Genomic DNA, 27,772 nt, shown 5'->3' on the forward strand with positions numbered 1-27,772 from the left:
TTTCCCAACCCACTCTCATCAACTCTTCCCTGATGTAAAACACAGTCCTTCTGGCTGATGCACCCTACAAAATGAAGACATCACAGCACACATTACATCAAGTTCTATCTTATTTTCAACCAGGCTGCTTCCCCACACATATAAAGAACAGTAAATGCAGTGAATTTCATTTTCTAAACTTGAAGTATTTTATTTTTCACCCAGATACAAAGAGGCTTAAGGGACTTGCTCCTATATTTTTAACCACATCCTGGTTATCACAAATGGACAGTCTACTCTAAGAGTGGCTTTAAAAAAAACCCAAAACCTTCAAATTCAAAAATCAAAATATTTACTTTCAAGACTGAGATGATACAATAGAACTCAGTACCAGCAAAAAATAAACTTTAGTGAGTAAACAAAAGGCTGGTGCTTACCTGAAAAAACCCCGCCAAATAAATTTTAGCAGAGAAGATTTGGTAATACAATTATTTCTTTTCAGGAAGTTGCATCAGAATTCATAACTGATCCTTTACAAATTTATGTGTGTGTGTATAGATGTTTCTTTTCTTTTTAATCACTCTGTTTCTACAGAGAAGGACTTTTGATCTAGCTTTATCAGAACTGACTGACAGGTACTCAAAAACCAGAAGCATTTCAACCTTTTCTAGACAATTTGATTTGTTTGGTAAAAAAGTTGTTTGTTTAGAGACATTAGAAACTGACTTACTACCACTACAGATTCCAGAAAATTAACAAGTCAATTAGTTGTGAAATCTCTCAAAACAGTATCAGTTGCCAGTATATGTGCAAGTAAATGCTATTTAAATTTTTAAGCCTTTAACTCTAAATAATTTTCTCTTGATTTAAACAGTACAAAAAATTAGTAACAATACAGATTTTCATTAAACCTTTGTTTCAAAACTTCACAAAAGTTTATCTGTTTGTTTACTCCTAACTATGGTGAACATCATTGGAATTGTCTAGGGAAAGATCACATTAACATAGACATTTCCTTATACTTTTATTAAGACAAAAAGACTTCATATTGAAGTTTATATAAGCTTTACAGTATGATATTAAGAAATAATACAAATAATGAAATTACATATTTACAGAACTTCTGCAAGACAGCATTTGTGTTTATTCTTAAATTTTTAAGAATTATCTTCAATTCTAATCACAAGACACAGAAGGAGATCCAGCCCCATATTTATATTTCAGTGTTTTGGTTTATTTTCTATGAAAAAGAGTTGATATAAAAGTAATGAAAAAATTAAAACTTTGTCCAAAAAAACCCAGGCATAGAGAAAGACTAGTATCACCCCACTCCCTTCTTAAAAGCAAGGTTTGACAAATAGTCCTACACCCATGTGCCAGCTACAATTTAATCAAAGAAAACATACTACCAACATATTTCTCTGTTTCCCATCACTGCACAGGGTTCTGTGTTTCACTTCCATCTACTGTTTCATAGCAGTGAAGTGCAAAGTAGCTGAGACAGAAATATGGCCGGCTTTACAGTTTTATTAGGGCTTGAACCATATACTCATCTTACACCACAAGAAACTACTTAGCATGCAATACATTATTCACAGAACAATGAGAGACAATTGAGACAAAAATACCTTTACTGATACTTTGAAAACTAACTTAACCTAAGAATTGTTATTTTTGCAAGACTATGAAGTCACAGAATTAGAAATAAAATTAAAAAAAAAATCAACAAGACCTTAGGGTAGAACATCATTTTTGGTATTCAGCTTCAGAATGAGTTGAAATTTTTCTTCAAACTTTAAACAAGAATGAGTACTCCCAATATCACATCTTTTTTTTAAGGTAAATTCACACAACCCATAATTAAGTAGTCATTAAACAATCAAACACAAAAAATCCTAACTCAAACCAACCCACAACACTCAAAACAAATATTAAGAACATTTAATCTGCTAAACAAGAACAGCTAAAAGCTAGAAGTCACCTGCAGGGAATACCTTCCTAAAATATTGAGGGAGAAATTTTGCCACCAAATAAACTCCTTACTTCTTGCAATAAAGAGGCTATAGAATGCTCCCCAAGATTTTTTTTTTTTTTTTCTAGTACTGTTCTGGGTAGTTGCAGTTTTGGATTAAAACATCTCTGCTTACCTATTCTGCTTAAAATTTATTTTTGCTATGAGTGCACTTCACATTGTCAATCTCAGTCTCCTTCTATAAACATAGTATGCTTCTGCGAAGAACAGGGCAGGACTTAACTCTCTTCCAAACTCATTCTCAAAAGTTGTGGCTGTTGTCGCAGTAGCAGAAGCCAGTGAGATTGCACATTCCAAACCATTCTTTTCATCTCCACAATTCAGATGAGGATTTGGTACTCCAAGGTACTTTTTTTTTTCAGACAGGATGTATAAATGACACAGATGTTCAAGCATCCATTTTTCCCTCTCATCTCAGGTGTATTTGAGTGCATCCGTTTCCCAGGAAAAAAAAAAATCCTGTACTTTGAGGGTCAAATTGATACTCTGCCATTAAAGATAACACAAACCAGTGAACAAAAACCAAGTAGACGTGAAGTGGTGTTTTCCCCAATTCATAAAGGAATATAACCTACTCTGCAGACAAAGGAGGGAGGGGAGCAAGGAAAGGTAAGGGACAAATAAAAGAAATTGGTAGGTTGTTACAAGAAGAAAAAAACAAAACCAGAAAGAATAATTGACTGAATTAGCTGAGAAGCTACAAGATTGACAGAGCTGGATAAGAATAAGCTACCAACAGCTGCTTTATTTCATTTTAGACTTTACTTCTTCCTCCTGAAATACACTGTATTGCTCCACTGGTTGAGATCTCCTTCGCTATTAAACTCATAGAATAGCCTAACAGTGTATCCTCAACTTAGGTCCTTCAAAGTTCAGGATTAAATGTGTCTGTCCAGTTGAACATGAACCAGCCACATGCCCTTGCACCAATTAAAGTGAATCATGTACTAGGTGGCATCAGCACAAATGCAACTGGCAGGCAGAGGGAAGTGGTTGTTGTCCTAGGTTACAATGTAAGATGTGCCCAAAGTATGTATTCTATCACCACTTACATAAGCTGTTGAAACTAGGTTGGGCAGTGTTTCCCTTGTCCCCTCTCTCCAGACTATCTTCTGTTAATGGCCCATCAATGCCCTGCTGCATGACTCATAGGTAACTCCCTCCAGGATCTATCTCTGTTTAATGGGCAATCAAGGACCCATTGCAAGACTGATAAAATGATATCAGCCCATTGTGAGATGCTCCGCCCAGGGGGAGGAGCCAAGCATTCCCATCTGGATATAATCTGGGATTTGGGACAGCACAGGCAGCCTTACCCATGATTCCCATTGGACAAGAGCTACCAGACCTTTCTGCAGGAACACTGCCTCAACAAGGCCACTTCATCTGGACTGCTACCACCACGGTTTCAGGCTGTATTCTGACTGTCAGTGATCTTTGTACTATTGCATGTGTTTTATTTTATTTTATTTTACCTTTTTTTTCTCTCCTATTAAATTGTTTTTTCTGACTTGGACTCTCTCGCTGGTTTTGCCTTCAAGCCAGCACAGTTGTAAATCTCTATTTAGTACTTGAGAGACAGCATCTAGAATACGAAGTTTTGGGCTCCACAGTACAAGACACACTAGAGTAGGTTCAGAGAAGGGTCACTACAATGATTTAGGCTAGAGAAAATGATGCACTATTAAAGGCTAGGGGAGATACGTTTGCTTAATCTCAAGATACGAAAGCAGCAAGGGGTGTTCCTGTCTTGGATGTGATAAAGTGATTACAGGGAAGACTAAATCAGACATCTTGGAGGTGCAGAGCGAGAGGTCAAGAAGCCATTGTCACACACTGCAGCATCTGAAAAATCAAATTTTACAGAAAGGAGAACATTTTCTCGGCAAGAGTGGTTAAGACCGGTGCAGAGTAGCCAGACAGGCTGTAGAATTTAGTGGCCAGTGCTCAACCCGCCACATTAATATTCAAAACCCAGCTGAACCAGGTACAACATATCCAGTCTAACTCTTTAGTCCTTGATTTGAGTAGGAGGTTGGACTACATGAACTCCAGAGATCCCTTCCAACCCAAGATTTTTCTACAGTTCATCCCTATTTGTTGACATCCCTCATTCTGTGCTATGATGGAAGCAGTCATCAAAAAGGGGAAAGTTCTTGCCAGACTTTTTCAATCAACTTTATATCACATAATTCTTCCTCTGGGATGCACTTGATAAGAAAGGATGAATAGCTGTGTTCTCAAAATGAGCTTTCTGCCACCGCCTTTTCTTCTTCTTTACCACCAAGCTTCTGCCACACAGTTGCCTCCACACCAACAGCTGTTTCCAAGCCCAGTAGGAATTCAATTCAATCTTCAACCTGCACAGGATTCACACCAAGAGCATAAATACTAGCTCCTCATAAATCACGACTTTTTCTACCACAGGAACCTAAATGTGCAGGACAGAAAAAAAAAGGATGGATAGATAGCAATATATGCATATGGACGTCTCACTTCACATAGCTCCAGTTAGTTTGAGGTGTGCTTGTTTTTTTCTTTTGAGTAACTATTATTTTAAGCTCTCAAGGATGCTACTCTGAGTATCAGCAGGTGAGAATGAAAAGAAAATGAACAGGCACAACATCCAGCTTAAAAGGAGTATAATGATTAGTACAAAGATGGCTCCTCAGCTGGAGATGCTTCTAAACATCACTACACACTAATGCAGTGTCACTGATGAAAACCAAACTTCTCATGAGTATCTCTCATCTCAGCTACTTTATCACATCTCCTAAAAAAACAGAGAACTTTGTCAGTAGGAATATGGGTATCCTTCATCTTTTCTGTTACATCTGGTGAGTTACAGAGATTAAATGAAACGTTTAGTTGTTTAAGAGAAACAGTAGAAGGCTACATGCTCTCTGCACATGTGGAGCTCGGAACATTTTTGCCCTAAACTGGCAAACACAGATGACTATCTGAAGATGGGATCTATTTAGATAGTTAGGTGAACCCTCAGCAGGGTTGAAGCCCTCAACTTCAGCCTATTGTAACACTGCAAAGTGAAAGAGCCATAATATCAATGTCTTTCTATAGTTCTCAGTATGATAAATACTGTTCAGAAACCACCTGCATCAGCAGTTACCAGGGAAAGCCTATCCCCACAAGACTTAAAGTGCATTCCTCTGGGAATGCAAAGGTCTATACAGAAGCCTCCCAAACAGGAACATTTCCAAATTTTATAGAAACACTTTAAAGTCTTCAAAAACATTTAGCACACTGAGAAGCAAAAAGCCTTCCTGCCTCCAGGGGTGAATGATGCAACGAAACATCTGCTACACTGACCATCACTGAGGTTGGGAACATTTGCTTCAGGTCAAGACTACGTTTTTAGCTGCACTACAGGGAGAAATCAGGAACTTACTATTGCAATAGGCTGGAAAAAGAAATCCTCTTGGCTAGAAAGTCCCACACTGCAGGACTCCTGTTACTTTTAAAGAAACAAAGAGCAGACTAATTTGACTTAAGAACTGCCTGTTCAGGATCCAGGCTGCATAATGGAAGGAATTCAGGTCTGAGAAAAGCAGCATTCCCTCTCCTTGGAAAAATAACCTGAGATCAGGGAGCCTTTGAAGGAACACTGTAAGGCCCACAATCAGACATTTGTGACACCTCAGGCTAAGCCAGGCCTGTATCAGTTGAGGTGGTACAGGAAGCCACTCACTTCATGAGGCTGCCTGGAGGAGAACTTTGGCTGCTGCCTTACTGATCTTGCTGCTTGCTCTCCCAGAGGATATGGAGACCAGGTAAAAAAGCATCAGAGAAACATAATAAGCATCACAAGAACCAGCCTACAATACGATGTCTTCTCTGCAAAATGAAGAGCCATAGTGTCTCCAAACCCACCTGTTATCCAGGTACCTACCACTTACTCAGAGACATGCTGCAGAATGAATTCAAATACCCCACAGACCACACTGAGCTCTGCAACGATGACCTTCCTTATACTTCCCTTATAAGAACCTCAAACTCAGACTGGTGTTGTCTCACTACTTGTCTCCATCCCAAAATTGTCATAATGGTTGGCCAGGATGGCCAAGATATATATATATATATGTACTTACCTACCTTATTAGCTCATTATCTTGGCTGGTAGGTTTTATCCTTAAAATTTATTCCAGAAATTTATGGTATTGAATATTTTTATATTGGTCTCAAAGAACAAATAACACTGTTGCAGTCCAATGCATTTAATTTCATTAAAAAGAAAATAATGCACATTTTCTGTTTTATATTTGTAGCTAAAGTATTGATCTACTGTATTGATCCTGTCCATTTTAAGCTACTGCTCTAAACTCAAAATATTATTTTGTATTGTCATGCTAGAATGTCAGCATCTTCCTATTTCCACCCAAACAAATAAGAGTTCAATTCAACCCACACAAACCACTCCATTTGAAAATGTTGCAGCATTATTTTTTTATTTCACAAAGACTGAGGCTCTGCTAATTTTGTAGTGAGCTTTTAAAACTGTATTTGTACAATTCAAATGGAAAGAAACCAAATGGCTTTTCTCCCACTAACAAGGGCTTGTGTAACAGCACACTGCACTTTGTTTCTGTTACTATACCAGTGTTTCGACTATCATCAGTCTCCATGCCAGTAAAAAGACACAAAAAAGGAATTCAGACTCAGTCAAGGTTTACTGTGCTCTTTTCAAACTGAAGAGTAAGGGTGTTTCAAAAGCCACAAAAGAACATTTGTAGCTAAGTTTTTACCACTGCCAAATACTATGCTAATAGTAAAGCTTTCAAGGAGAGAGTCAGGGGCAGCCATGCTCACAGGATGATTAAGATATGCATCAGACCTATGAAGAATGGAGCAGGAAATTCAGGAATGGAAAAAGCAGCAATCTCTCTGCTGCTCCAGAGCAGCTTCATTACAGTCACTTACTAAGAGGTGGGCAGAAGCAATCCCTTTCCAGTACTTACAATTTCACTTAAATTTAGCACAATGCTATAGATCTTACCAAAAACAATGAAGACAATCTTGTCTTCCAAAGAGTTTTTCAAAAGGATATTTAATTCTTTAAATAAAATACATTTCAAATGCCAGGATTTTTATTATGCCAAAATAACTTAGACCTACACATCTGACCAGGTTTTGGCAAGTATTTACCCGCAGTCATCTGGGTACATAACACATGAAAACAAATACCTCAGAGGAAAAATGGAGCTGATATATTTCTTAAAAAGTGCTTTTTGTTGGCTTTTGGGTCTTTTGAAGTGTGTAAGTGTATATAAATTGACATGCAATATTTAATTGCCTCTTTATTTAAATGACATCTAGAAAAGGACAGCTTCACCTATTTACATGCAAATACTTCAGACATCCCCACTATCACTTCCCTTGATACAACTAAAACAATGAATATGCCAATCAACAACATCTGGAAGCAGAGCTCCAATCTACTCAGATCAAAAAATGTAATCATAATTGTTGTATCCTTTATTTTTCTTTTTTCTCCTTCATCAGATCTCCTCTCTTCCTGCTGATCTCAGTGGAAAAAGATGGGAGTTCCCAGTGGACTGCAGCCATTTGAAGGTGCTGGAGAGAAGATATGTGTCCCCTTCTACCGTTTTCCTATTCTCCTTCCTTCTCAGGAGGAGGACACATTCAGAAGATACCAGAAAGCAAAAGCTTCAGCTGTGTGTCCTCCCAGAACTGTAATTGCTCCTGTCACACGCAGCCAGGCAGAGAAAGAGGAAAGCTGGACATCAGGCACATCCCTTGCAAGGGAAATGTGGGCAAGCATACAAACACCTCAGAGCAATGAGCAGCCTTTCAAAGCCTAGAAAACAACAGAATTTATTTTCCTTTCACTGAAAATACAGAAACAGGATGGGATTGAGTTTCCCATAACTGCACAGGGCTCCCATGCTGCCAGTGTCACAAGCGATGCAGTTTTTCAGGCAGGTGGCCACTGCAGGAGGGCTCAGCTACACCAAATGGAATTCAAAGCTTTGCTTTCAAATGTAATTCACTCCTTATTTCCCGGGGAAAAAAAAGAAGTAGTAAGGAAAATACTCTTACCATCTGACACAGCTGGTCTTAGTAGAGAGAGTAAGAGGAAACTTTCATGCTAGAAAATCTGACATTTAATATCAGGGCCATAAAAAACTCAGAAAATACCCTAAGTGTTGAAAAAACAATGAGCAATCCACCGAGATCTTCCAATACAGGCAGAACCTGAGGTAAAATCATAAAAGCTCAAGTCTAAGCACAGAGCCCAGCAAAAGCATTTCCCTTCTCCCCAGCCAGAGTAGCCTCATATCACAGCTGCAGTGGAAGGAGCCTTTCAAAAAACCACAGCAATCAGGACCAGAACAGGCCACTCCAATTTTTTGCTTCTCGGCAAATGCAGCAATTGATAAACAGCACAATTTCCAGCTTCCCTACAGAGAAGTTAGATGTTCTGCAGCATGAGAACAAGCAGTGAATGCTGTCCATTTTAAGAAGTTATTAACAAATATGTCATTGCACAGTATGACATCTGGGTGTGAGTTTAGGGTTTTCTGCATTTCTGCTCAATAAGAAATGTTTTATTTTGGTGACTGTAGTGCTCCCCTCTCCTTGTTTCTGATTTTATCCCTATTTATCATTTACAAGACTACCTCAAACTTTACTTCACCCTTTGAATTTCAACTACAAAGTTGACATCTGATTAAGATTCTAGAGCAAGATAAATATACAACTCACAGAAGCACAAAATTCTGTGAATATTACTTTATACTACATTTCAACAACAACAACAAAAAGGTCAGAAAAGTCAGAAAATTGTTTCACCATCAACTCCTAATGTTTCCATATAGCACTGTATCAGGCCCATGCATGCAAGACATTCAGTAAGTGTCAGACACTGTGATTAAAAACTAGGTCACTGCAGAATTCACTGGATACCACAGGAAGGGGACACAGAGGAAAGGGTGGCTAATCTAATTCACACAAAGGAGCAAAGGTCACAGATGGATCATTACCTCTTAAAGACAAGAAGCAATTACTTTTATAACAAAGATGAATTTTGACATAAATAATAATTGCTTTTACAGTGTACGCCAGAAGAATGGGGGGGCTTCTTAACATTATTATGGTGAATACTCACACACATATTAAAAACTTAAACAAGATTTTATTGTTTACTAATCCTTCTCTCCTTCAGACAAATCTGTAATAGTCTTTTCTGAGCTACTCCTTTTCCATTTCTTTAAAACAGCTTACAACAGTACTGTTGCAGAAATCTAGTATTTCTGATTATTAATCTATTAAATTTGTGCTCTAGGTATTCGTAAAGGCCATACAACATCTTACATATTAGTTGTAAAGACTTCATGAGTTGGCTGTACATCTCATCCTACAATATCTTGGCAGTTTACTCTGGAATCACAGATAAAAGTTTGTTACTCTTATTCCATGAGAACCTTTCTCTTCTGATGAAAAGTTCAGCAAGAAGTAGAACTTCTGCTATAAGAGTATACACAACACAAAAAATATTGCTGTATAGAGGGAATACCAGTTTTTATATAATAAATATATTTATATTATATATTTATATTATAAATTTTTTAATATACCAAATATATATACCACATTTTACTGAGTATGGTATAGGATGAGAACGTGGTTCTAAAAGACCTACTGAAAGCCACTGTATCTTAATCTGTTTCTTTAACATTTTGAAAAATTGAGGTTTAAAGGGTGTCCAGACTTGGTTCTCAGCTTAAACTCCCCCGAGCCAGGAAGCCTTACTTGACATAAACCCCATTACCTATGTCATGTAAATACTACCTATATATTATCAACATGTACAAGAGCTGCACAACTTCCAGTTTTCTGTTTTCAGGACACAAATCCTGCTAACTCTTTTAGAAAAAAATTCTCATGCTCTGCAAAATAAGGACAAGTAGCATTGCTAACCACTTACATGGCTTTAAAATCCTCCTTCTAGGACTCCAATGCTTCTCCATGGTTCCCAATATTTTAAGGTTGCTGTAATATTTTTTTTTTTAAATTGTCTCTCACTTATATAGCAGAAAGATCCTCTGGCAGTCATGAAGGTCTGTTGACAAGGACGGGGATGAACCAAGAATGGGTGGGTCTTCCCCAAGAGGGTTATGTGGAAAAAGAGAAGCTGAGATAATCTTTCACATTATCACTATGTGAGGGAGACTGTCACATTACTTACCCATGCTCATCTTAATAGGTAAATTTTCTCTGCTCGCAGCCTCCACAAGGTGTCTCCTGGCCTCCATCACAGCTTCCTTTTGTTTGAGGTTCATGAAGGACTCCCAGAGAGCTTTGGCAGCTGGATCACTGTAAGAAAATGACACAGTTACACTAAACATTGCTTGAATAATGGAGTAAACTTAAGACAACATTTATGTTTTGAGATGAATGCTTTTACTTACTAATCTCTCAGGTGGGCAGGATACAAGCAAAAATAAAGCGATATAAAAGCTTGATTATTCTTGGCAGAATGGTTGCTCCAGTTTTATAGAAAAGCTAGATTTTTTTGCTACCAATTATAATTCATATTATATATGAATTATTAAATTCATATATAATAAACAAGCATGTCATTCTAAAAGTAACCACTACCGTTCAACAATGAGAATATCAGAAACTGTCCAAACTTCTTCAGTTACTAAAAAGCTACGGAAAGGATGGGTTCTAACTTCCCCATGAGAGTTTATATCCCAAAGCTGATATAGCAGCCTTCAGCATTGGAAGTAATTTTGATGAACTACTGTCACTTTGAGTTTCATGGATTCTCCATATGTGAAATGAATACTTCATAGCAGAAATTAACTTATCCTTATGATTTCTGTAATTAGAGATTTCTCTTTGTTGTTGTTGCCGCTAAACTTAAATTAGGCATTTGTGTAGCTCATCTGCATTCAGTTCCCTGTCAGTCTTCTCTTTCCTCCAGGACACAGTATTTCTTGCTAGTGTGAATAAATTCAGTGTTCTCTCAGTGGCAAGGGAGAATAAGGTAGGAAAATCCCTTGCTTGGGGCTAAAGCCACACATGGGGATTAACTATGTTGATTTTTTTTAAATTTAGGGGGTTTTTAAAGGAAAAGCTTCCCTCTGTTTTTTCCTCAGGAGACATTTAACTCCTGAAGACATTTTCATGTCATTTACAACATGCTTGTAAACATGCCAAAACAAGCTTTGTTTCCTGGAAATAGCAATCCATAATAATTCATTTGCTGCCCATTCCAGAGCAGCTGTTCTTATGCTCTGCTGCAACAGCAGGGCTGTAGTTAGCAAATTTGTGCTGTCTCCCAAACCAGGTAAAAGGATCACCAAGCCCCATTTCTGACATCCAAGCAACCCACATCCTCTGTCAAAGCCTGAGTGGGTGGAAGGACTGTGGGAAGAAGGCTGAGTTACCCTTCTTCTTAACAAATCACAAATGAGTAGGAAGCGCAAATTTAACCCTACTGCAATGGGTTAAAGAAAAAAAAAAATAAAAAAAATCAGATGACCTAACACAGTCTTTCCATTTCTCTTTCACACAGTTCAACTCAACCTCCTTCTAAACACAGAGGCAGGAGCCAGCACCTTCCAAAAGCAGCTGGGGCACCTGTAGCAGCTCCCTCTACTCCATCGCCAAGTGTGATCTGAGCACTGATGCTGTGACTTTTCATGGGCAGCAGCTCCAAGGAGACACCTCACAAGAAAAACTACAGCGATATGTAACATGTAATAGTGCAAGAAATGAGAGATTTCCAAAGCAACTAGATGCATGCTTCAATACAATAAAACAATTTCTTTATGGAAAGGGTTGTCAAGCATTGGGACAGGCTCCCCAGGGAAGTGGTAGAGTCACCATACCTGGAAGTGTCCAAACATAAGTAGATCTGGCACTTTGTGATATGGTTCAAGGGGCATGGGAATACTCAGTCAAAGGTGGGACTTGATGATCTTGGAGATATATTAATAGCTCTGATTCCTTGATCCTCAGCTATGCTATTTTTACAGATTATCTACTCAATCTACTTCCCACCCAACATGAATTATAAATGCACTGTATTGATCCTGTTCACATCACAGTCACAGGCTATGTCTCGCTGTCACTTACAACTGTGCCTGAGGTTTGGATTTTATAAGGCCACTGCATTGCCTGATAACTAACCCCTTCCTGAACACACAGTTCCAATACCAAATCTATAGAGATCAGGAACTGGACCTGAAACCTCATGAAGCTAGGTTTAAAAATGCTTTTTTCCCTATTCAGAAGTAAAAAAAAAAAGTCAAGCTCCTGTTTAAGATCTTTAACCTGTTCTCATTCTCACAATTCTCTTCATCACCATAAATGTAAGCACAGAGTCTCAAATAAACAAGATATCAGGAGCTAAGCCTTTCAAACAAAGGAAAGCAAGAAACATAAGTAAGCTAAAACAAAAGCCTACCAGATTTTGCACAGGTTTTTGTAATCTCATCTTTCTCACTCCTATACTTCTTGAAGATACTCAGCAAACCGTAAAGTGTGGAAAACTCATCCTAAAAGCATCTATAGAAGTCAATAGAAGAGTGCATGTGATAAGGTTACACCATTTTTCCATAATCCTTGCTTGCTTCTCTCCCTTTCCACACCATGTGTGGATCAGTCCTGTCACTTTAGATGGCAAAGTCTTTGAAAGCAACATGTATCATGCTATATTGTATCATCACCACCAGAAGCGTCTGCTTCAGTTGGTACTTCAACTTGGTAATAAACTATAATACCCTTCCAAAATAACAGACCTGTTATTTTAAACTAAACAAAGAATTTGTTTAAACTAAACAAAGCATTTTACTAATGCTTTAAGAGAACAAAAAAAGGGAGGGGTGTGGATTTGCTTTTTACTTTGTTTATTCTTCCTTCCTCCTTTAGCCACCGTAAGTTTTTCTTTAATCGCAAGGACCAAAGTTTGCAGGATACCTGAGGGTTTCTTTAATACACGAAAAGTAGGAAAAAGCAAAACAACGATGGTACAGCCTTAAAGGAGATGAGAGTCAACCACACTCCTCATGTATGCTACATCTTTGTCATCCAGAGTTTCTGTAGACATTTTTCTTCCCATGGCTTTGCAGAATACTTAGTGGTTTAGGTATCATATATATAACTATATGTAAGCAGGATGAGGTCAGTCAACTGACCTCAGTCAACTGACTAGGTCAATCCACAGAAAACAATTTTTAAGCTCAGTCTTTTTTTTTTTTTTTTTTTAAATTTTATTTTATTTTATTTATTTATTTAATATAGTAAGGGAAAAGAGCCACAAAGGTACTTGTATTTTTTCTGCTGCTTACACTTTTCCCACTTTTCCTGTTCCCCCTCTATTACCCTTTCCAAGAAAGGTTTTTGCTTTGAAAAACACCCACACTTAACCTTCATCAGTGACAAGACAGGAATGGCTGCTGGGAATGAGTCAGTAGGACACAGTACAGGGCTCTGGTGTTGCCTCTTGCCTGATCCGAGAAGTTACCACAACATATTCCTTTCAGAGACTTCTAACACTTGGAAAATATATTATCTTATCTTACCCTTTTGGGGAAACATTTGTCTGCAACTGCCTTCCAGCCCTTGTCATGGTGCCCTTCCCATCCTCTTTTTCCCATCTGCAGTTCCTCTGCTTTGCTGCAAATGCCCCAATCTAGAGACACTACTAATCAGTGATTTCTACAGAATCCAGCACCCCAAATTCAAATTTCTCCCTAGTCTTGTATTCCTTGACTTCTCAAGAACTATGTAATTATCATTTTACACATTATCTAGTGAACCTCTGCACTTCAAAGGTAGTTTTCTGAAATGAAACAGTTGTTGGGGTTTTTTTAAATATTCAAAACCCTTAAAAGATATTGTCTGAATGACAATGGTTTGCTTAAGAAAAAATAAATTCTTTACAGTTACACAACAGTACAGCTCAAGAATTCAAAACTAAATGTCACAAAATTAGGTAAATATTACAGTACACACTTCTTTGCATTTCTGTTACAAAATGTTTTGCAGGGCACAGCAAGCCTGACAAAGAGAAGAGAACTAAATTCTGAACTAAAATTCAGGGCCTCTCCAAAAAATCAGTTTCACCAACAAGGGTAGAGTTTTGCCCATAGATTTTATACCCTGTCCATTTCTTTTATCACTACAGCCATTGTATTGTACCTAATCCACCAGTTATATCAGAAAACAGAACTTAATAAAAACAAGTGTAGCAGTAACCTGGTAGAAAATTTGTTAAACAGAAATATCACATTAAGTTCAGAGAAAAAGTGTAAGTCTTCGAAAAGCCCCATTGGGCACAGTAATACCATTCAGTTTACATAAAGCAGTCTCCGACACACATCTCTTAATTGTAAATTTCTCCCCTCCCCTCATACACGAATCTTTTTTAATGAGACATTTTCTGTTCCAAAACGAATTAAAACTTAACTGCATATAATTTGTACTTTAAAACGAAAATGGAAAAGATTGTAAAGAAGGAGGGAGAAATCTAGACAACTAAAAGATGCAGCTTCCCTATTTCTGGTATTTGCATGCCAGCTTTCAAAGCTGACTCGTGAAGACAGAGGGGAAAAGGACCAAGTCATCAGATACAGTCTATATGAAACCTAAAATGAGAGACCAGCTGGCAATAGTGTCAGGAAAAAGCTGCTGATGAGAACCAGTCAGAAAGACCAGCATGTTCCATGCTGACTAAAGCTTAATGCAAGTGCTTCAAAGCAGCTCCAACTTGCAGCCTCCAGAGGCACACTTTCTCTAATTAAAGATAGGAGAGATGGAAAAACAAAAATAAAAATCAATTGCAAAATGATTTAGCCATGAAGTGGCTAACTAGCTGGCTTCTCAAATTTATAATATCCAAAGGAAAGACCACACAATTAAATCTGTTGTTTACAAGATGCAGGTTGAAAAAGCCTGCTAGATGTCAGGGTGAAAAAGCCAAAACCCTGAGCAGAAGTAAGGGTACAGTATGGTAAGCAGTTCTTTCGGTGATGGTGCACTAGCTTCAGCACTACTCACTGTGGGAGAGGTTGCTCTCATTTCCATGGAACTCCTTTCAGCAATGTGCTCTGATAAGTAAACTAATTTGTTTGATCTAGGCATTTACAGGTTGATTACCAAATACCTAATCTTGCGTGTGTTAAAATAATTGTAACTTACTCTCTTGGTCTGGTCTGGTCCCGTCCTGCAAGGACAACACTGCCAAGTTTATCTGACAGAAGGTATCCCTATCCTTGATCATTTGTGGGGTTAGTCTCAAAGCTACTAATTTTGAACAAATTTGGGGAGAACAGGGGAGGTTGGTGGCACTGGGACGTGCTATTACCAAGCTGTAGGCAGAAGTCTGGAAATAGGTGAAATCAAGCACCGATCAATGGAGAGCAAACTCACAGAGCAGATGCAAAAGACAGAGGCAAAGACAGAAATCTGGGGGCACTTATCCTGAGGGGGTCCAGAGGACAGCACCACAATTTACTCTTGGCTGAAAAGACATGTGTCTTGCTTCATACCACCAGTACAGGAAGATATTTACTTCCCTTACTGCTTCAGGTTTTGTCTATTATTTATGAATTATTAAAATATGGTCTTCCTGGTCTCTACTGCAAGAGCAAAAGGTCAGGGAGCAATAAGCCTAAACCAGAAAATATGTTAATTCAATTACTAAGTGCTCCTCATTTACCATTATGTTTTCAGATGTATGACTAGACCATTCCTGGCCCTCCTGGCATTTAATGTATTTGTTTGGCAATATATTTCTTCAATCAGCATGAGTCATTGACCAATAAAACAAGTCAAACACTCTTGTCCAAGCAGTGTACCATAATCACCAAAATTATCAGCCACATATGTACTCTCTGGCAAGCTATTGCAAATTATAATGATGTGATCTAATTTCCAGTCAAGGAAGATAAAAGTGACATGTACATTATCTATTACTGGATTTTTGTCTGGACTTCTTTGCCTAACGGGACAAATTCAGGTCATCCTGTTTTCTCCTTACAAAACACTGGCATTTTTTTCAGTTACACGTTGGCCTTGCCATACCCCCAGGTCAAGTCTCTTCCATAACCTTTTCAGAGGCTAAACTGAGAAACCAGTGTCTACAGTTTCCTTCACAGATCTCCTGTGGCTTAAATGAAGGAAGGAAAAGATGACTTTGTATAGTTTTATTTTGATTTTAAACCTCTTGGCATCAGGTGAAAGCACAGCCTATATCATAACATCATAAACAGCAAATAACCAGGTGGAACACATCATAAGGTACTAATAAAGAAAAAAGAATAAGCAAATGTTCTTATTTATACACCTGGCAAAGGACATGGGATTTCAAAGAACAATTTGCTGACACAGGCTCTGAATAGGAGACAGAAAATAACTGTGAGTGGGCTTCGAAAATTAATCAACTGAAATGACGGAATTTCAGCATAACAAAGTAGTCATGTTTATACTTTCACAGATAAAAAAAATCAGAAGGAAGATTGTGGTCGTCTCAACATGTGCCAGATTCTGTGGTTATTGTATCAGCAAAACTTTCACCTTTCGCCTATACAGCTTTACAACTCAGCTGCGCCTGTATATTTTCACAAGAGGAAGGGAGAAGAGAAAAATTCAGTAACGATTGAATTAGAGGGCCATTAATACCACAAAGCTGCCCAAAACTGAGCGACTGCTAAAAAAAAAAAAAAAAAAAAAGTGCTGCCAAGTATGGCCTTTGCAATAACACGTTTCTTTAAAGACAACGCAACACCCACATTAAGTGCTGTGCACTTCAAAAAACAACACCAGGTGGTCAGAAGACCATTACTATGAAGGACAAATCCATTGCTGCAATGTCGTTTGAATACTGATAAACCAAAGAGAAGCACAGCCTGCGATAAGATGCAACGAACTGGCTTTGAGCCTGGAGCAAAGGGCCACGTATCAAGAGACATCCTCCCTCCTCCAATGGCCCTGCTGTTCCCCAGACTGCGGAGGCTGCGCCAAGGCTACACCGGATGTACTGCGGATTCCTGGGGACAAGCGCCAGCCTGACAACTGTGGTGGCGACAGCCAAGTCCCTGACTGCACCCCACCACACATGCAGTGGCCCCCCGCTGGAAACAGCCAACAACATCTGGAAGAGCCTCCCCGGAACAGCAGCTCCATGCCACAGGGATTGTGTGGACATGCTGTGGGGAATGCAGGTGGATGAGAAGAGCTCTACACTGCCATGTTCCCAGAACACAGCTGGGCTCAGAGAATGAAGCTGCTCTTCATTTTCCCCTTCCAAAGGTGACCAAACAGCTCCAACATAATTTATCTAAAGTTTTCCATATAGAAACAGCTATCACTATTTCCAGGAACTCAGTCTCCAGCATGGCTGCAATTTGAGCACATCTCAAGCACGTGCTCTTGATGGGCTAAGTCAATGTGTGTTCAACTAAAGATTCAGCAATACTTTACTCAGAGAAATACAAAATCCACCTTTTTTTTTTTTTTTCAAATAAATGTAGGCTGCACATCCCCAGAAGGGACTATTATTATTTCTAAGAAAGCAAAATAACGTTAAGTTTTAAAGTGGTTCCTAGCAGCAGGCCGTCATTGTGCTGTTGAACATTTTGTACAGTTGGCAGATCTGCTCAGTCTAATGAAATGCACTTCAGACAGTAGAAACTGGAACTATCTTCCAATCCATCATAACCTTCGGAAAAACCATACAAAAAGCTAATGTCATCTTAGTATTGTGCCTGCAGAAAACTGCAGGAGCATGAAAATTACCACTTTTTCTATAGATTAGTTAAAATTTTGCAACATGGCATAACACACAAAACCTTTCAAAAAACAAATTCTTTGCAGCCCTTCAACTTAGAACATTATTCTCAAATCCTCACGCAGATGTATATTAAAATGCTTCAATGTATTGACCATGTATTGATTTTTATGATTAGAGCATGAAGCAAATAGTACAAAAAAAGTGTCCAACAGCCAATATTAAAGAACAAAAATATGTTCCCGAATAATTTAATGGTTATTTCCCAGTTTCACTCCAAGCCCTCAAGCCACTCTGTGGGTGTAATCTGTCCTAGACTCAACTGTGGCTGTATACTTTGGCACTGAGTCAAAACAGAGGGGTTATTGTTTGATTTATATGCCAAGGGCCTCTTAGATAAAGGGCTAATGGCAGGCTGATAGCTTCAGCCTTTACATATGGTGTTTATACAGACCCTTCTTTCCCCTCCCTCCTTTCTGTGTATACTCCAGGAAGGCTGTGTCACATCAAGATCAAGTTAATTAATTAACTCATACTAGCATAATTTGATTGATAAAACAATTGATTAACTAAAGGTCACACAGAGTGCTGTTAAAACACCAACTTTTCTGCCTCAACAACACAAGGTTTTGAGATGTGCATTTTTCCACGCTGCAAACAGGAATTTTAAAGAAATAATCTCACTAGAAAAATAGATGAAAGAAGCTATGAGAAATTAATCTGTCAATAAAAGTGCATTGCAAAGTTTGGAAAATAATCAGTGCTTCATGAGATATTTAAGCAAAAAATAAATCACATCCTAAAACAGAAAAGGTCACATAAATTAATTTTCTATATTGTTAGTTCTGCAAACTATTGAGCTTCACCCAAAAGAAAACTAGAGGCCTTGCATATGTGATATACTTTGCTATTTACTATATCCAAACTAAGAGTATTTCCTAGTATATAAATTTCTATACTGTTAAAATACTTCAGAACATAGTCCTGTATGACCAAGTTATTATTTATCAGATGTTAGGGAACTTCATTATCAAATTATACAATAACTACTTTTCTGCAAGACACAAGCATCATAAATTTTTAATTAAAAAAAATATAATCTAATTTTAAAAATATAGACAAAAGTCATTACAGTAAGACTAAATGTTTAATAACCTTTTGTCACCAATTTATTTTAAAACCCTTATTTTAAACTACAGATATATTAAAAAGAAGTTGCCAGGCATTTTAAAAGAAGTTCTAAAATAATATTTAAAGTGTTGCAAATCAGCTTGCAGCCACCAAGGCTGAAGTGCTTTGAGCAAAATTCATAAAAAGGCAAGATTTGCCACTAGAAGTCAAAAATTTCTTTATTATTTTGCCTCCTCCCCTGTTTTTACTTTGGCATTGGTCTCTCCTTGTGGCAGCAATATTGACCCAGCATGCAGAATCACTTTAAAAACCAAACCAGGAGCAAAGAACTTCCTCTGCCTACTCCTTGACAGCTGGGAGGCATTGCCAGGCAGTTCCCAATACTCAGCCCACATTTTCCTTTATTAGAGGTTTTGTCTACAGCTGACTCAACATGGCCATAAAAATCCCCAACAGGAAGGGCACCAGAGTTACTCTGTGGAAGCTCTGGCTCACAAAAGAAGGGAATGTTGTTGAGTGAGCCAGGAGAAAGTTGGTTGAAACACACCAATAAGACAAGGAACAGTTACTGCACACAAGTTATTACATTCAAGCTATGATATTTAGCTTCATAAAGGCATACCAAAAGATAATGACATTGCTTCAGGGCAATGCCAGTCAAGTAAACTTGAATTTTGCAATCATTTTCAGACACGGGATGACAAAACAGATTATTGCTTACCACTAGAAGAAGAGAAAATAAGATTCACAAGACACCACCAGTGACCAAGATCGACAGTAATAGGAAAGTGTTCTTTGAATTTGTTATTGAACATCATGAGAGAATAAGTTTCCACTTAAAGAAACATATGGAAGTGTGGGACAGGATTTTCACAAACATAGTAGCAAGGTCTAAAATATATTGAGAACACAAAAAACCAAAAATTTATTTCAGGCAGACAAAAATCATGAAAGAGTGATATCAAACCAGTTTTTAAATTGCAAAATCATCGTAATTTTAAGTTGCAAAACTGCTGTTTTGTAAAAACTATCAACTACTATGTTCCAAGAAAACCATGACCACTATACTCCAAACCAGGAAGAAATATGCTCCCTGTTATCAGCAGAGCATGGGAGAACTTAAAAATAAACATTTCAGGAAGTACTTCTAAACACAACCAACACAGCAACCCCAAAATGACACAAAACTTCTCTGTTTACCTACAGCTCTTTGCTTTGGGATGAATTCCTTTTCCTTTCTTTATAGATAATGGAAAGTAAATCAGACTCTTAACATTTGACATATTTTTGGTCCCACAGGTGAACTGAATTACAATAAAATTTAATAAATAATTATTAAAAGGTTGGCAAGGATTCATTTCACATCAGGAATTGATTAAAAAGAAGGGAAACAAAACCTCCCAACAAAAGTAAATGATAACATAGCCTTCTACATTTTCCCATTTTTTTCCTTAAAACAAAAAAAAAAAAAAAAGAGAAACTTAACTCTATTTGGCTCATTCATATATCTACTTTACAGACAGCCATACTTATAAATTAAAATATGTACACAAGTCTGATGAGTGTGGTCAACCACCATCTGAAGCATGTTCATCTCTTGCCAAACCCACCATTTTCAGTTTTATCAAACATTTCCTCGATCCAAGCATCATGTAAACTTATAATAACAGGCATTCTAATCACAGCCTTGTTTCATGTGGATCTAAATATAGATGTATTTGTATATATGTGTATATGTATATGCTGTAATATACATACAATAAGTATTTTGGCTTCAGAAAGCCAAAAGACTTAACATACACACTTAAGCATCTATGACACAAACCAACTTTACTTGCTAATAACCACATACATGAGACAATGCAGCTGTGCACAGATGATACTAGTAAAAAGTAATGCAACTCCACTCATTGCTGCTTCCAACATCAAAGAATTACAGTGTAAACCAATAACATCAGTGCGCATTAAACCAAGATGGCAGGAAAATAATCCCTGTACAGCATTTTACCATAATACAAGTCAGCAGAAATGCACACCTGCACGGGTACACACAGGGTACCTGAAAATACATTAAGAGATCCTCTTATTCTATGCCATTTATATAGACTAGTAATACAGAATTTCTGTTTCAGCTTAATATTAGAACAGTTAGCAAAAAATTTCTTATTATATACAAAATTCTTTATAGATATACATATATATATCAATCAAAGTATCTGGTCACAATAAGCCTCCAGTCAGAGAGCATTTCTACAATGTTTCAGCTGATTATAGATGGCCAATACAGCCCTTTCCTGAGTTAAAAAACAAAACTACACGGTCCAACAAACAGCTTGGGGAGCTATGCGTTCTCGTCCTTTTTGAGTCCTGTTTATTCTAGCTATTCCCAAGATCATTAATATCCACTTGAACCTGTAAACTTGAAGGTCAACAAAAGGTGAAACATAAGGAAGCAATATAATATGGAATACTCAACTAGATTATATATTGTGAAACATCAAGGAAGTTTCCTTAAACTACAGTACTTAACTTTTTTTTTCCTTAGTAGTAGAAAAGATATGAAGATAAACTCCATATTAAGCCAGGGTTCAATTTGGAGGATTTACAGTATGACTAGCAATTCTTTTTAGTTAGTAATTGTAAAATTAGCTAACTCTGCCTTTCTAGAAAATGCTATGCAATCAGAATGAAATGAGTAAAAAACAGTTATCAAACAGTCCAGAGATGGAATAAAAATACACACCCAAAATATTGCATAGTATTGCATAAATATCTTAGCACTGTCACAAGCAACAGTAGCCCGCTAAGCTAGGACTGCATTGATTGTGGTTGTTGAGCTACAGCAGGGACATGTTATGTCACATGTATGGCTTGTGACCAGCAGCACTGAGAACGCACAAAAACCTTACAAATACAACACCTCTCAAGATCAAGAGGGATCTGTTCGTGGACTAAACATCAAGGAAAATCTCTGCAATTCCTGAACTACCTTTCCTCTCATAGCTATCCCTCTGCAAATGACGCCTGCCAACACTAACAAAGCTATACATGCAGTTAAACCAAATCATCTCTATTTGTGACATCAGAACAAAATACAGATATAAATTGTCGTGCCCTACATGTGCTGTGGCACCCAACTGCAGTACATTAAATCTATAAAATAAACTGACTAAACAGAAGAGGCTGATACTGGAGGAAAAAACTGCTTGGATCAGGACCCTTCATCTAGAGTCTAGATACTACCCTAGAAAAGGAGAACTAGCGCTTAATTCCATAAAGCCCTGTTGCCTGCAAATTACAAAATTACTGGATTTAGGTTACTGACCGGTATACCAAAGCTCCCTTTAGAAAATTCTGATTTAAATAGAACACTGTCATACACACACACTGGAAGTCATGTAAGCAAGATGACTTAGCTTTCCAACTTCATATGGCAGCTGATACTGCTACAAGGTAATTTCTGCATCAGCTATCAAACGTTTTGGTAGAAAGAAAATTCCTCTAAACAAGTAAGGCTGCTCCAGGGGACTACTGGAAGAAGCAATGGCACCATGAAATGGCTGGCAAAGGAGCAGTTTCAACCGAAATAAATTTCTGGAGCCAGCTCTACTCACGTTCTACAAAACCAGCTGCCATTGATGTTTCACACCATTACATGACTACTGGGCAAATTACAATGGTTTTGTCATCATACTTATTCTGGAAGATGTTACCCTGAGGGAAGTCTTGAGGAAACAAAGGCACGTTTGAGAAGGTAAGGAGTGTAGGAAAAGGAACCCATGCAAAGCTGTCGCTGCTCACCAGGCTGAAGCACGAGTGGAAGGGAAGCATTAGTCACACCAACAACCTGAAACAGAAGTCATGCCTGGCAATTGTATCCACAAGAAACAGATCATCATCCTCGCCTGAAGTCCTTTTATGACAGTTACTTAGCGACTTCAGAACCTCTGAAGTCTATAATCTTGCATGATTATTACCCGCTACCAAATGCCTCTGAATGTCTTAAAACACATGAATTTCAGTGTATCTCTTTCAAAAGTTGGATTATCTCAAAAACTTTACTGAAAATATATCAAGAAAAGAAGGATTTTATTAATCTTTTTTTAAGGCTTATTCTTTTTGATCTACAGCAAGTGTACTTAACAAACACAAGGCTGGATCATTTTAACTCTATTTGTTGACAGCTGAAGCAGAGGGAGCTAGCAGCTTACTTTGAGGGTAATGGACAACAAACAAGATGCATCTCAGGAAAGTAGGGCTGGTTTTGACAGACACCAACTGACCTTTAGGCCTTAGTAATCTTTGAAGTATTAAATCCCACTAAGCTCCGTCTTGTATACAGACATGATTTTGAACACGTTCTGTGCAAGGAAAAAAGCAGATTAACTATCCACTGGGCAGTGTCCTAGCTCTAAGATGTGGTCGGGACGCATCAAAACAGTCTATCCTTCCTCTAACCCCTAGCTATTCCTTTAAAAAATTATGTTACTCAAAAATACATAACACATACTGTTAGAATTTTTATCTATTAACCAGCTGGTAAGGTTCCCTCCCTTCTGCAATAGCTTCACAGCACTCATCTCTGCAGAAGAGCCTTTATTACAGGCAACACAACATTTAGCTACTCTACGACTTTTCCGTTATGGAGTAGTGCTAAAGGGGATCTTAAACAGTTATGGTGATACTGAGGCACATTGTGGATAACGATGCATCATACTTGAAACTGGAAAAACAAGTTTCAGTTCCAACCAAATATATAGTACTGTTGTCACTTCTTGAAATGTATTCAGGACTACGCTTCTCTGTATTGACTCAGCGTGGGACCAGGTCTAGGACTGCTCCTTCCTATTCTTCTCTTGCAGCCCACCCCTACAGTCATAATACATTCCTTGGAAGTCCTCAGAGATTTCTCAAAAGAGTATCCTATAGAAAGAATAGAAAGGTAAAATGTGTGGCCTGGAATTGCATGTGGATTCATTGTCAAGTAGAGTTAAAAGCCAAATAAACAAAAACTCAACAACAACAACAAACTAAAAAGGCTATTCCAAGCTGTCCATCACCACTCAAAAGCGGAAGTGACACTGATCTTTAGACCCCAGAGCAACAATTAAATGCAGACTGGTCCAAATAAACAACCAAGCACATCACAGCAATTGGAGAACTGACAGAAACAAAACAACTGACATCCAGATGAACACTGAGACCAGTTTGCTTCCTTCAAGACAAAACAAATGAAAAAAATCACTGAAAAGTGAAATTCTTTCTGTCAGAGGTAGAAATATTTATTGTGACCTGTTCCACGCTGTTTTGCAATTAGCAGATCTGGATATATACTACTTCTCAAGGTAAAGGGAAGGATTGATGCTGAAAGGCTTCCCAGATAAATCACAGGCCTCTTAGCCCTCTAGCCCACTGTAATAAAACAGGTCATCATTCCAGCATTACCCCAAAATTCACTCTTGCTCCTCTAACCGTGGCCAAACTCTGCAGGGGTGAAGGAAAAAAAGCACATACAAATAATTTCTTAAAACTTTCTACTCGTAACCATCACTTAACCCCGTCTGAGTTTCAACTGGATGCCTTTCAGTCCAACAAAATGTATCAGCAAAATGTTTCATTCCTACAAGCTGCAGGACAGCTTATGCAGAATGCCAGACTCAGTTACTACATGAATCAAGTTAATTGAAAGCTTCTGAGTAGGATTTTGTGCACTACAAGGTACAGCAAAATTCTTGGCAAGCACCTCTTTAAAAAGTGTATACTGAAGACTTACTTGTCAGGGATTTTAATTTCAGTTTTGGACAAAGCAATGAATTATACTAAATATAAAGTCTGATCCTTACAACAAACATATTGCTTGAGAATATTACACGTAACACAATAGGTTACTTCAGAGCATTCTGCTCTGCATTTTAAAGCTATTGCATAAGGTTATTTTAATAAAAATGATTCCAGGGAAAGAGCAGTTAGTAATGAGGTGCTGACAATTGAATCTACATTTAGGGATTGCACTAGAGTGCCAAGTCCACTTTTACAGATGCGCTGCTTAGCTATCCAGTAGATGTCCTCAGGGCATGTAAGACCAATGTATTTTGGGTCACGTTTGGCAGCAGAGATAGATGAGACAAGTGAAAACATTTACCAAGAACACATCTGACGTGTGTTTTTCTTATTAGAAAAATGTAAGAAAATAAACCCAGATACCATGGAATGCCAGGAATTCCTTCTCCTCAATGTTTTTGATTTACAAGGCCAATTTTTGGTAGTCTCCTTTGACCTCCCTCCCTCGTTTGCTTGCCTAAAGCCTGAAGAAATCAATGCAACCTCTTGACTAAGCCATTTTGAGGGCTTAATATACAAAAATTCATCTTCATCACAGATGGAAAGACAACTCTTCACATAAATGACTTAGTTACCACAAAAATCACTGCTTAGTAAGTCTTATGGTATAATTAGTTAGAAGAGTCAAAGATACTCCTTGCATGGGTTGAGAACAAGTACTCAAATAGATACTTTGAGATCCTAAATAAATTGTAAAAAAATAAAACCTGAAGCAGTTTTTATGTCTTAAAGGTAAGATGCCTTAACTTGCAATGCCAGATTCTTTGCAAGCATGTTGGTGAAACGTAGATCAACTCGAGGGCCGGGTCCTGCATATCTTCATTACTCTTCTCTTTTACTTCAAAGTAGCATATTTGTCATAGTTTCATTGCAAACCTAGAGCCCTAGCTTCCTCAGATCTCATGCAAACCTAATATGGACAATTCTAGCCTTCAAAACCAAACTGACAGCTATTCAGAAAGACTAAAGCTCTGGCCTCAGGCTTTCATTTTTATAACCATTTCCATACTCTAGCTGATCTATCATGAGAAACAGATAAGGACTTCTATGCACATTGCATATATTTAGCCTGTTCTCTGGGTATCTTCTCACAATCCCTTCCTGATATACTTCTGCCTGCCACAGAATGACTGATAGGAGCAGAATTTTGTCCTAATCCAAAATCTCTGGATTTTTGGTCCCTTTTCGTAGTCATTCAATATTCACTCTTCATCCTTCTCCTAAAACAGGCTTCTATAATCAGTGTGTTTGGTGCCACCTTATTCCCTCCTCCTACACATACCCTTCTTACCACCAAACCAAGTGTCCCATTGATGGCATTTTCGGACTTGTTAAAGAAGATCTGAAGCCACAGCCCATTCCCATCATCAATAAGAACTGCACCTTTTTCTACTGAGGTTAATTTCCCTTTTTTTTTTAACGGGTAACTGGAGCTTAAGCAGCCACACACAGCATACACATTCAGTGTGTGCTCTGTGGCTGTTTCCAGTTAGTGAAAATGACCTGATATGGATTTTTCTTGTTAGTTATTTAAATAAGTAGTAGAGCTGTTCAGAGAATTAGGTAAGGTCATAAAACTTTTTCTCTCCCACAGAGGCTGGAAATCTTTTCCAGTTGAAGATCATTTAAAAAAACATACTCACAACCTATGGAAACTTAGTACTTGGTAGAGCACAGTCATTCAGAACCTGCAGAAGGACTGCTTGGGGGTTGCAGTTCATCAGGGCATAAGCACTGGCTTGGTTTGGTCAATATTCACAACTCTTTTGAAATTATGAACAGTTATAAAGTAGCAATACCCATTTCAGCATCCCCTAACTACACCTCAGGAAAAAGAACACACACACACAACTAAACACTAGACCCAGGCATCATAAATTGGATTCCAAAGATCTGCCATCTAAATAAAAGAAGCCATCGTAAATATTATTTAGCCATGCTAAATAGCAGAAAAGAATGCTGGATTTTTGGCTCAATTAAGTTAAAATCAACAGCAGTGTACATATTTATCTGTACAAAAACAGAGTATTTCTCTGTGCAAGATTCTGTCTGCTTTTCAAAGTAAAAGCATCCTCAAGTTCTGACAGGTAAATAGGTTACTTCACATAAATTAAAGCCTGTGTAAACTTTGATTCCTGGTTCATATTAAGTCTGGAATCACGAAATAACCCAAATCATATAGTCAAAACTTGCAATCAGACCTGTTGCCAACAGATAATACTGTTTCCTTCCCAAACATTACTTCGTCATCCAAATGAGCAGCTGTCATTTGTTCTTCTCATCAGTCTATTACAGCACATTTCTCTCTGTTGTAAGATACAGCAGGCTTACTCTACAGCATAAAAATGATAAAGGAAAACACCCCCCAGGTCACTCAGTCACTCTCTGTTCTGGCACTAAGGCTGAACAGCAAATGAGTAATTCTGCAGTATGTAATAAGGCCAATGCATATCACTGCATTTTAAAACCTCACTGTTGAGGTCATTCAGGAGGCAAACTGAAGGCAGATGGCCAAGCAGAGTAAGAGCCAGTCTGAGAAATCTCACAACATCAGCCAAAGCAATAGTCTCCGGGAGATCGTACTATAACACAAGAAAGATCAGAGCTCACTTTAGAGAACCATAAAGTCTACTTAAACAGACACAGTCTTTGTGCTACTATTAAACTCTGAATACATCTGCAGGAAAATGCTCTGTGGCCACACCAAGAGAAAAGCACTTTGCAAACTTACACAAGGGAAAAAAGAAACTCACAAAGTTCACAAACAAAAACATTAAGGCAACAAAAAAGTGATATCAGTTTTAAAAGAAATGCTACAGAGAGACAAAAAAATCACTGCCTCGAAGCGACGTAAAGATCTTCTCTTCCTGTCCTGACTGCAGACAGTAGTTACTCTTTCTGATAGGTCATCAGAAAGAGATTTGTCCTTCTTTGTATCTTGCAAGGAATGTGCCTACAGAACAGAGCACAATGGTAACAAGGGAACAGCTAGAAGATAAACTGAGGGG

The 27,772-nt window shown here is 37.9% G+C and overlaps 1 protein-coding gene across 1 annotated transcript in view; it reads right to left on the reverse strand.

The window, feature by feature from the left end:
* The window catches only part of SCFD2 (sec1 family domain containing 2), a 190,830-nt gene that overhangs the window by 149,752 nt on the left and 13,306 nt on the right, over positions 1-27,772 (reverse strand). The window contains exon 3 of the mRNA XM_040065280.2: positions 10,236-10,363. Coding sequence (XP_039921214.1) covers positions 10,236-10,363 — 128 coding nt within the window. The remainder of the gene's footprint in view (positions 1-10,235; positions 10,364-27,772) is intronic.

Source organism: Hirundo rustica, chromosome 5 (assembly GCF_015227805.2).
Source record: "Hirundo rustica isolate bHirRus1 chromosome 5, bHirRus1.pri.v3, whole genome shotgun sequence".
NCBI classification, from domain to species: domain Eukaryota; kingdom Metazoa; phylum Chordata; class Aves; order Passeriformes; family Hirundinidae; genus Hirundo; species Hirundo rustica.